This window comes from Pleurodeles waltl, chromosome 2_1 (assembly GCF_031143425.1).
Source record: "Pleurodeles waltl isolate 20211129_DDA chromosome 2_1, aPleWal1.hap1.20221129, whole genome shotgun sequence".
Lineage (NCBI taxonomy): Eukaryota > Metazoa > Chordata > Amphibia > Caudata > Salamandridae > Pleurodeles > Pleurodeles waltl.
The window spans coordinates 575,858,092-575,870,202 of NC_090438.1; the positions used below are offsets into that span (position 1 = coordinate 575,858,092).

The following is a 12,111-nucleotide window of genomic DNA, read 5'->3' on the forward strand; positions in this document are numbered from 1 at the left end:
TGAGTACGGCTTAACAGTTTTCATTCCCTCATGCAGCCACCAGTGAATGGGGAATAACCCTAAGCGTGTTACTCTAAGGTGAGTGGGACAGGGATATGCCTGACAACTATTAGAGCACCGACCTCAATGGGACTGTTTTTTGCATTTGATAATCACATTTCTCTGCATGTTAGTGTTAGAAATAAAATACAATTTTTGCTTATAAAAGCAAGTATTTGGCTGAACATTTATTTATTGTTTGTACTGTTTGCACTTTGAGGTATGAGTCCTGTATCTACACCCCATAAGGCCCCCTCGCTCGCTCCCCCCCAAGGGAGTCTTAACTGCTCAACCACAGCTCCTACTGAAGGTCAAGTGCAGAAACGGCACTTGGCCCATTTGAATAGGATCTATAGTAGGCCAAGCTCCTGGACATCAGGAGTAAAAGGCCTCAGGCACCACGGCTGGGCCTAGTAGCCTCTGCATGTCCCATGGCCCTCTGAAAGATGCTCTAACTACAACCGATAGTATTAGGTGAGAGGGAAATACTCCACTGGGATACTCCTCAAGATATGGCTGACAAGGTCTCAAACCAGTGGCTGAAGAAGGGTGATAAAAAAAGATGTAGCGGGTGGACTCAAACCCACTCTAAGTATAATATCTGCTAACGATCTGATAGACAGCTGTGCTGTCAACACAAACCTAAGGATGATACCATGTATTTTGTGTAAAACAATTCTAAAGTTTTTTCAGAATCAATGAAGCGAAAAATAATAGGTTATTTGGGTGTTCTCACCAGATGATGGATGACTGGAATTGTTCCCTGTGTCTTTCACACTGCTTTCTGAGCTCAGTGTCAGATTTACAGATCCTTGGGCAGGGCTGTGGGAGTGGAGACACCAAACGTTCTGTAAGGCCTCCGTTGCCTAGCCCTGTTGAATTCTTCTCCTGAAATGGAGACCACAAACTTAGGGATCGTTCTAAGCTACTGCTATTTATTGAATATATGTATTTTTTACTACTTTTGGCCTACTTATGCAGCCCCTCTTCTATAGTATCTCTGAATGCTCCCTTTACCCAAGTAATACACATTGCAGGTTCGTTAATGGTGTATCAAATGTAAACAGTATAAATTTTGCACCGCTTTCAAATGATGTCTCCTACTCAAATGGTATATGCCATTTCAGACTCATTGGGCTTCACTGATTTTCTTTGTGTAAGTTTACATGTCCAGAATCACCTCAGCACCCCTTAATAGTGTACATATATTTGATTCTGGCCCGCTCCACAAACGACACTGAAAGCTCTTTCCACAGGTTCCACACTGTTCTATTTTGCAGCTTAGCAGTCATACCGTGAACCCAACCCGTGCTTGTGCCAAGACGCAGAACACAGCCATGCACCCATTTTTCAGGAAACTGCCCTGTCAGCAGTGCACACGCTTACTTGAAAGGTCTGTGAGTGTAAACGTCCTTGTGATTAGTTACAGTTGCTACGTTAGCGCATGCCCTTTGGACAGACTGATTTCTTGAAAAAATGGGCATGGAGCTCCATTCTACACCCTATGCATAGGTGAACAACATGTTCATGAAGAGGGATCTGTGCCTTTCACTGAAGTCATGTTTACCTGAATTCACAGCTTCTCCCTTGACACTCAGGTGAAAAACCTTCACATCATGTCCACCTTTTGTGATGTAAACGGTCGCTGATATGTGCTGCACGCTATTGTATGCCATATGCTGTTCTCCATTATTATTAATATTTGTGTTATACCTATAGCACACTTTTTTCTCTGCCTCATGTGTTCTTTCACCTCACAGAGTGTATTTTTTTCAATTCTTTTTCCTAGCTAAGAAAATCGTTCAAGAATTCTTTCGGCAGTGAAAATACAGAGTGAAAAATAAAACTGTGAGCAGTCCAAAGGAATACCGTCAGAGCGGCCAGCTTACTGTTTAATTGCTGCAGCGTTGGGTTGCCGGCAGACATTTTGAGGAGAACTCTTCCAGGTTGGCTTCTCACGGTGCCACTCATGCGTGCACGTTCTCAGGAGCAGGAAGGATGGAGAAGAGTGCCATGGTCCTGGCGCAGCGCCCGAGACACAGGATTCAAGATCAGATGGTGTTTTCGCATTATCCTGACATCACGAAGATAAACTCGAGAGCTGTAAAGTAATATTGGAATAATCCCTCTGCTAGAGATGAGCTAAATTATGTAATAACAGCCAATGCAGTGCCTGCACTTCTTAGCACCACTGCATCCTGCCACTTAACTGCCCCACTGCGGAGTCCATTCTGGGACTCGGGCCACATTTTATCAGCACTTTTTGCACATTATGTAATAGTAAGCTTGAATCCTGTCTTGCTAGTAAACACTGGCCTTTTTGTCCATAAACACTGTAAAGATACTACTAATTGTCTAGACTATTTAAATAATTGTAAGATGTCAAATCCTTAAAAAAACAAGATTTATATTTTCAGGCAAAGAGTGATATAACTGACATAGTATTTAAAATATTTAACTTTTGAGTGAAATGTTGGGCTTGGGTGGTTGCACTAGGATGTGGAGTCACAGGTTCACGTATTCAATGTTGATGTTTTGGAAAGAGAGATTTGTAAAATCTTTTTCACCAATTATTTTGATACTGCTTTTCCAGGACATTTTAGGGTGCACAACCGTTAGAGAGGTTAGCTTGCAGATGTAAGACATTTTCAGTAGCTGAAAGAAGTATTGTGATATCTTTCTGAAATAACCCTGGAAAAGAAAGAGTCACTACGAGAGTTATTTAGAGTTTGGCAGTGTAAGACGTCTGGCAAAAAGTGTCAGATGTACTGTCCATCATATTTACAGTGATACTGGGATAAATTTACTCTGTTACTCATCCTCTAAAGTCTAAATAAGCCCCTAGGTCCTGGTTCCTACATTTTTCCGCTGTCTACCTGCAGATTAATGTTTACTGCAATAACTCCAGAGCAAAGCATTTTTTTAATTAATATTCATTGTTTTGTTTGTTGACTGTATGTCCCAAGTCGCAGTTTTATTTACTTGCAAGATAAACAATTAGACGCTCTTTCAGCATATTTCTGAGTGAACATCTAACAAGGCCTAGCCAAGTTATGTAGGTGGATAGGCACTGCCAAGTTATGTGGGTAGAGCGACAGGCTGCAGATCCTTTTTTGTTGGCATTGTTACCATAATGTGAATATTTTCACTTCTGATTGGCCGTCTGAGTTTATTTCCAACTTAAACTAAACTAAAACAATAACATTTACAGTGGCTCATGCCGAATTATGTATGTCACTGAAATAGCTTGTTATTGATCTGTGGTGGATTTTGAGGGTTCTAAAGAGCACTGTTAACCCAAACAGAGCTTAATGGATGGTCAAATTATTGTCAGTCATCCTGATGGGGAGCTCTAGCAACAAAAATAAGGTGTGATACAGTGGTACCTACCGGAAAAATAAATGGAGGTAATTTGTTGCAGTCAATCGTTTTATTGACGAGCAAGAATAAAAGATGAAGGGCCTGATTATGAGTTTGGCGGGCGTAAAACCTGACTGCTAGACCCGTGATGAGGAAACTGCGGTCAACCCACTGGCCCCCCCTTATGAGTTTTCCACTGGGCTTACTGGCAGAAACCTTAATTTCCGCTGGTCAGCCCTGTGGAAAACGTGTGGTGGCATTGGACTTGGTTCCACATGGAGCTGAGTCCAGTGCTGTTGAACAGGAGGCCCCATAAGTACACTCTGAATGTGTCTGATGGTGCTGGGGAGGGGAGCCCCTGAACTGCCCATGGCGGTGTTGTGGGCAGTGCAGGGGCCCCCTGTGAACCGCCATGAACAGGCTGTTGGAGAACATGGTTGTGATCTGCATGGCGGCACTGACTTCAGAGCTGCCGTGGCTGAGTGGCTGATTAAACCACGTCCACCATCATCCCATTGGGATCAGAGATCCTGGCAGAGGCGGCGGTCTTTTGGCGGCACTGACCACCAATCTTGTATTATGGCGGTCGGACGGCCAAAGCTGCATCGGTCCAACGTCCACCACAAGTCTGGCAGTCTACGGACCACCAGACTCGTAATTGGGCCAATAGTCACTGAATGGAAAAAACAGAGTGAATGATCCTCACATAACATATGAATAGATCATCTTACAATTAGATCGTTCACTGGCCAGGACAGCTAAATCTTAAGAAAACCTCAGGGGAAAACTTAAAAGAGTGATATTTGACATTTCCTAGATAGCCCAACGTTAGGAAAAACATGTAGGTCCAATAGGAATCTGCTGCATTGTATTGTAACAGCAATGTTCAAAGGGTCGTGGGGGGGCAGGAAAGGTATATCCTCATGACCCAAGCATGCTCTTTGCAGAGTGGAGATTGAGTTTGGTACATATGGATGAGCTTGTAAAGGACAGCATGTATAGCCCTGCAGGACAGTTAGAAAGTATTTTTAAAGTCTGACATGTGAAAGCATTATTGGCAAATACATAATTAATGATGAAACGTATCAGGCACACAAGCTGACACACTGGAAGGAAGACACAGACTAAGACAAGACTGGGAGACACCAGCAACTGACCTTTTATAACTCTATCCATAATGTTAGCAACTAACAGAAGGGAAGTGACGGAATTTCAGTTCTCCAAGATGATATAAACAAGGATGGCTTTTTAGGAGTGGGTTGGCTGGCGTTTTTAATTAAAACTTAAACTCAGTGATCATTACATGTTCTGAAATGAGATAAGCACATGCCTGAAAAATTCATTATGAGCATACAGTCAATGATTTTTAGACTCGCTGCCTGGGGGATTTGATTTCCCAAACTATGGATCTTTCACATTTTGTCCCTCTCTAACCATTTTTCTTAGATAGAACAGGAGTCCGACTTCGATTTCTGCATGTCCTGGTTTGTCCGAGATAGAGGCGACCCTTTCCACTAGCCACAGTACTGCAGACAATGAGAAGGCCAAGGCAGACTGTGGTTTCCAGAAAGAGTCCCACAGAGGAAAAACCCCAAAGGGAAAAAACTTCTTATGCACAGGAACTCCAGAAGATGAAAATAATGATCCAGGAAAAAGTAGCAGGAAAACAGAAACTCCGGACCCGAGACTTCAAGAAAAACGTAGAGCAAGGAAAACCAAACAGGAACTGCCAACAGGGGTGAAGATCCACCACTAAGCAAGTAGTGTTTGCAATGCAAGGAAGAGAAGACACCAGCCCCCATTATACCGTAGAACAGGAAGTGAAAAGCAGGAAAAAGAAAAGATGCCACCTTGGCTAGGGAAATGATAATGAAGGAAAACAGAAAACAGAAAAAGATGCCATATTGGATTGGGACAAACAAAACCATCCTAAGCATGCTGGGAACTGCAGAGGAACATGGGAAAAGGAAGTGAACAGAACAGGATTTACAGTTCAAGGAAAAGAGAAAGGGACGTAAATATGGCCCCAGGAAACCCAGACAGGTAATATAGATTTGTAACAAAGATCTATTATCACCGCAGGTATTCAGCTTACCGCGGTGTTCTTCAGCGTTGCGGAATGTATCCACAACATTACAGTTGGCTGCCAAAAAAGGCAAACCTCGGACGGTGCCGTGAGTCGAGAATGTAACGCTGCGGGACTCCGGCCGGCCCGGTGCATGACAGGATCAACATAACATTTATTTATAGAATGCAAGAGCTACTTCAACATAGTATCATGTAAGGAAGCAAAATGGTGGTTACAATAATATAATAAATCTCTTGCTTGGACATCGATATTTACCACTAGGTGACAACCACAGACTTTCTTGGACACTCTGGGGCCTATTTACAACTCAATTTGGTAGTATGTAAAGTAGTACTCCTGTAGTATTCTTTTACGTTCTCTTACATGCCTTTGTGAATTGGCTTGTAAATGTCTAAAATGGGGATAAAATTGGAATGTTCAGGGCTTATTCATATACACTTTGTACAAATAGAAAAGACAGGGCCATTATTTGCTTTTTACTAACAGGGAGATGGACATTTTGGGGACAACTGATAGTCATGTACAAGTACCTAAAAGAGTACTCTTGTTGTAAAGCTTCCTCCACTCATAAATGATTTTGTAGATCAGGCCCTTAATTCTGAGGTGTATGTTGCACATTACATAGTGATTGTTTTGAGTACCTACTTTTTTCCAGAATGGAAATACTATTTCCAAACAATTGTGAGTTTTCACTTTCCCCAAAAAACAATGGTCAGCATAGTTTAAAAAAAGGCTACAAGGCATTTTATTTCAATGAAATTCCCGAGAAAGGTGTGTGAAAACAGAACTAGCTTTTAGCTTATCTTGGGATATTAAAAAAGGCAGATCCGTTGTACAGAAATAATGCTGAATATATGATTATATTATTAAAGGTTTTATAATAGTGAGGGAAAATAATCAAGAATGAACTAAGAAAGTGTTGTTTTTTGTTAAGATGGTTTATTTGAGGTGAATCCCCATGCTAAATGGGACATCGAGGGTGAGAAGCAGGTAAAGCTGATTCTAAATAGAGGCTTTCTTTCTTCAATGCCAACTTGAGTGTTAAAGAACCCTGTTCAATTGAGCAGTTTAGTCATCTGTTCAATGTTTGTGGTGGTGCAAGAAGGTGATGAGAAGTGTGAGATTCTCATAATAAAGGAACTGGAGAGGAAGCACTGATAGTAGTGATGTGCCACATGTTAGGAGTGAAGGCAATAGTATGTTATTATACCATCAGCAAACATTTTAAGGTAATTCAGAAGCTATCAGAAGTTAGTATTTATCATTTTTAGTGCAAAGTTACAAAGAAATAGCTATCTAATGTTGTGATGTCTGATGTTAGAGGTACACGTTCAATTGAGAGTTATGTAGACTGGTGGTGTTATTAAAACAATACATTTTGGCTCCAAGCATGACGTACTGCAAAATGTTTTTTTGGAACGCGAACCCGTTTTGGTGCTGAAACCGCATTATAATGTGTGTGCACAACATGAGTGTTTGGTCCCACTCTTGACACAAGGTGAAATACCACACAAATCACTGGCGCAAATAGCATACAGGCATTGGCTGTGCACAACGGAATGAGAATTAATATGCATTAATGCACTATTAGGGAATTATTCCCCATTCCACTGCCATAAACTCATAATCGGTTACAAACTGTGCATCCACTAATTTATGAACCCCGCTGACTTGCAAGTTAGCAGGTGAGCAGTTTGCATCAATTAAGACCAGTCATGATCGGACATAAAGTGTATCTTTTTTTAACAGCCTCTAGTTAGAGATATTGCAACATATCCATTATGGGCCTGATTCACAAAGGTAAACTTACACTTTTGTCTGAGTTTACTATTTTGTGGTATTCACAATCTACGAGATCAATTTTACTAATATTAGTTTTACAACTTTAGAGACTCCTCACTTGAGTCAGACAACTCCTTACATAACAAAATTGAACAGGCCTATCTTTTTATGTGCAGAGTCTATGCCAAGAGTGTGGCGTCTTCACTGTCATTGTGTGAATACGCTGAGTTTGTGTGAATACCAAAAATATAGTAAGCTTAAAGAAACGTGTAAATTTACCTTTGTGTCTTTCAGCTATGGCTTCTGACCTTTGACCTGTTTCATAGCTGCCACAACTAGCTTGCAATTGGAATGTGAACACGTCAAACGTTATGTTCTATAGACTGGTTGCAGTCTGAAGGCAGAAGAGATGTTCCATCATGTGCAGTAATAAACAAGTACAAAATGTGTATTCTACTGTTTGAATATTTGTTCCCACTCCTCTAAAATAAAATACACATTGTTTTCCTGCATTTCTTATGCATGTGTGAAAAAAATATCCATGAATGTGTGCACTTGAAATAAGAAAAGAAAATGTCTGATCCTGCGCAGTAAAATACCATAACAGTCCAAAGCAATAAAAATAAAGTGTTGATTTATTGACCTTCTTTTTGTCCACTAAGTAGCCCCTGTGTCACTAAGGGCCCGATTTAGATTTTGGCGACAGGGTATGCCATAATGTGTGTGACAAAGTACCCTTTCTGGCAAAGATTTGGTTCACCCACCCTATTATAGGTCGAGTTGACTGTCAGCTTTCCATCTGTTGTGATCGTGTTGGGTCTGTTGACAGAAAACCTATTTTAACGGCCTGACAGACTGCTGGTCGGCACAGTAGGTGCATCACACCACCAGCCCTACTTAGGGTGGAGGGTTTGCAAGCGCTTTGACCTGTTGTAAATATTGTGGGCTTTTTACCATGGCCATCACTTTCAATCGTTCGTGGGCTTGCCTTTCAAAACTCACTTGATGTCATTGGTTTGTCACACCTTGCGGCTGTTTTTGTCACGCCTTGCAGACTGTCTCTGATACATGGATTATTGCACAATTGCAAATATACCTCAGCGTGGGTGAACAATTTCTTTTGTCTCTCCCCTTTATGGTGCATGGTGGCCATGGCACTCACAGTGCGAACAGCCACAACAGCGTGAACTTGATTGACGGTATTAGAGTGCTAGTCAAATTTTTCAGTTACCTAATCAGAGTAATTTCTTGTGGCTCTCCCCTTAAAACACTTGAAAATGGTAAATGCTTTACGTGAAACAGAAACCCTCAAAGTGAAAGTGGATCTCCCTGCACAGCAGTAGAGCAGAATATTCACTGCACTTGGAAAAATTCAACCCATAATGCTTTGCAGGGCATGACGTTTAAAAAACATTTTGCTCATAACTCAGCCTGTGGTGGTCCTAGGACAATCGGACCACCACCAACACGTTTACAAAAATGTGCTCTTTCAGTCTACAACACTAGGTTAGATGGGACCCCCAAATAATAACCCCTCTTGCCATTTAGCATCTGTTTAAGCTCTCTAATGGCTGAAACTTTTGTTTTACAGAGGGGAGTAGCTTGTGTTTTAAGGGCCTTGATTGTAATGTCATTCTTATAGGCCTGCTATACCTGAATATATATATATATGTAATGCACTATGACCTCTAGGGGCTAGATATATGGTTACACTGGATTATTTATTGTCATATTCTTGTGTGGTTATGCCATCTATGGGCTAACAATATAGTTACATGACCATGTTTCTTACAAATGCTATTTTTATTGTGGTGTCTTTTAGGGGCTGTGCTAAGTATTTCAGTCATATCAACATATTGAATTACTCTTGTCCCATAATCCTTTGCAAGGTATTACTTTTACAAAACATTTTTACTCAGTCTGTGGTGGTCCTAGGACAATAGACCATCTTCAATACATTCACCACAATGTGTTCTTTCTGTCTACATCATCTCTGAGTCCCCCCACCAAGTTTGTGGGGACTCCAAAATAATGACCCTTACCAACATTCATTATCTTTTTAAGCTTTCTCATGGCTGGAATTTTTGTAATAGACCTGCTAGCCTTGAAAATGTGTAATGCACTATGCCATTTGGAAGCTAAGTATATGGTTACACTGCATTACTTTCTCCCATTCCTTTTTCATATGGTTATGCTCTTTAAGAGCTGACTGTATGGCTACAGGACCATGTTTCTTCCAAATGACATTTTTGTTGAGGTGTTCTTTAGGGGCTGTTATGAGCATTGTAGTCAACATGCTACATACTACAAAATACTATAACGAAAACTCGTCCGATAATGCTTTGCAGGGTATTACTTTTACAAAACATTTTTGCTCATAACTCTGCCTGTGGTGGCCGGAGGACAATGGGACCGCCCTAAACACACTCTTTCTCTCTACATCATCTCTGTGTCCCGACACGAGATTAGCAGGGACACCAAAATAATAACCATTCCCACTATTCAGTGTCTTTTAAATTTTCTGATGACTACAACTTTGTTTTACAGCTGAGAGAAGTTTTGTTTTAAAGGCCTTGTTTGTAATATTGCAGTAGGCCTGCTAGCCCTAAAAATGCCCTTTAGGGGCTAAGTATATGGTTACATTGCATTACTTTCCCCTATGTTTTTTTCATGGGGTTATCCCCTCTGGAGGCTAGCAATATAGCTACATGATCATGTTTATTACAAATGATCTTTTGTTATAGCGCCTTCTATGGTCTGTTTTGAGCATTACATTCTAATGTTGAAAGTTCATTTCTGATAAAGGTTTATATGATAACTGTATATGTTTTAATAATCTCTCCCTATTACAATTATGACCATAATGTAGGCTAACCTAACATCCTTATTACACTATGACTTGTTTGAACACCCTTGATAGGTTTGGGTGACCCTTGTAGTTTATTTCGCCTCAGTGGCTGTCTTGTGTCTTTTTGGGGAATTGTGTTAGCCAGCCGGCAACTCTGATGGTGGGGTGGCGAAAGTGGTATCCTATTAGAATTTGCATTGAAGATTAAATTAGGACGCTAAATGGCAACATTTTCATTTTTGATGCAGCTAGAGGAAGAAGGTAAATGGAAGTGCTTTAGTTATAAGCAGGGCCACTGGAATTATATGGCAGGAAAAGATAAAATTATGAGGCAGGGTTGACCAATTTTTGTGGCAAGAAAAGTTCAGTTATGAATTTACAGTGCCAGGAGTTCTAACTCAAGCAAATGTGAGACCTATTGCATTGCAAATGGTTGTTTCTGTCTGTCACTGCCAAAAGAAACCTGGTGGTGACAAGCAGAAAAACTAAAATAATGACTCCCACACATAGGGAAAACTTCCTGGATTTGGAGGTCATTGGGTATTTGTTTTTGAACAACAAAATGTTTGGTGGATCGCAGTAAATACCAATGGTGGGCCTTCACCAAATGTTTAGTTCCTTCAGAGTGACTACAGTGACAGCAGTACCTCTGAAGGCACAGGTATCACTGCTGGACCAGCGATGTTAGATAAATATTGTGGTCCTCTCTCCATCAGGGTGGCAGATGTAATGTTCTGTGCCACTCTGACAGACAGAGGTAAAGCCACCAAATACTAAATCAGGACCCAAATCTGTCTATTGTAGACCAAGGATCACTTCAAACATGGCTAAGAATATGGTGATATAAATATTTAGTGGGTCAAAGGAAATGTACAGTAGTATTAAAGGTAAAGAGTGACTCATTGTGGCTTTCTTCTCTGTGGGTGTGTTAAGGCTCTTAAGACCTTGGGTCTTAAGGACACCTAACCCTGCAATTTGTTCCACCATACCCCCCTTTCCAGAAAGAAAACAAGAATACCTATTTAATGCAAAATAAATTGGAAACAAGTCTCATTTGCTCAGTCTTCATGTGAAGGGGGTGGTACGGTTCTACATGCATCAATTTAGGTTTAAAATTATTTTAGAAATTTAATAATATTCATGTGCGACAAATTAAAATGTAACCTTAGAAATGTATCCAACAATACTCCTATGCCAGATTTCCTCTCCTAGCAGGTTGTTCAAGAACGGAGGGTGCACTTTCCACACAATTATCTTTCATGGAGTTGGGAAACTATTTAGGTTCCTCTAAATCACATCTGCATTGTCCTGTGCTTTAGTTAACTCTCTTCTTTCTGTATAAGTCACGCCCAGTCTGACCTCAGAAACAGCTGGGGGGCACAAAGTTCTGCTCTACATCACTATATAAAACATTCTGGATGCAAATCCTAAATATCAAACCCATAGGTACAAATGCCTTTCCTAGGAACTGACTATCACACAATGACCCTTGTAAATTGGACCAGGGTTGACCTGAAATTTGCTTACATTGAAACTTAGTATCTCTATCCTTACCTATAAATCACACCTAAATGCATTTCACAATCGCTTTTCAGAATCTAAATCTTTATTTTCCTGTAAATTGCACCGAGCAGAACCTCACAAAAATATTTATAAGGAAATACAGAAAGGTAGTTCCTAAGTACTAAGGCCCATATTCATGGACTTTGTTGTGCAGGGCTGCACAGCAAGTTACCTTGCTGAGCTGCCCTGCATCACAGTAAAAGGACAGGAATGCCTATATTTATCCATTAAGGTGCATTCCTGTCCTTTCCTCTTGTGATGGTGCCGTTTTTGAAGCTTAGTGCCAAAGCAGGCACCATGTCTGGATTTCATGCAGGATTATTTTTGTGCAGGAAGGAATACCTTAACGCACAAAAACAATCCTGAGAGGTAATTTCCTCTTTCTATGTATGCTGCAGGATGCAGCACACATAGTAAGAGGAAAAACAAA

At 40.7% G+C, this 12,111-nt stretch overlaps 1 protein-coding gene across 3 annotated transcripts in view; it reads left to right on the top strand.

Moving 5' to 3' along the window:
• Window positions 1–7,879, top strand: part of ITPRID1 (ITPR interacting domain containing 1) — a 506,204-nt gene extending 498,325 nt beyond the window's left edge. For all 3 annotated transcript variants that reach the window (XM_069215173.1, XM_069215186.1, XM_069215179.1), the window contains one exon: window positions 1,829–7,879. In XM_069215173.1, the coding sequence (XP_069071274.1) occupies window positions 1,829–1,876 (48 nt within the window). In that variant the 3' untranslated portion in view covers window positions 1,877–7,879. The remainder of the gene's footprint in view (window positions 1–1,828) is intronic.
• Window positions 7,880–12,111: the final 4,232 nt, after the last annotated feature.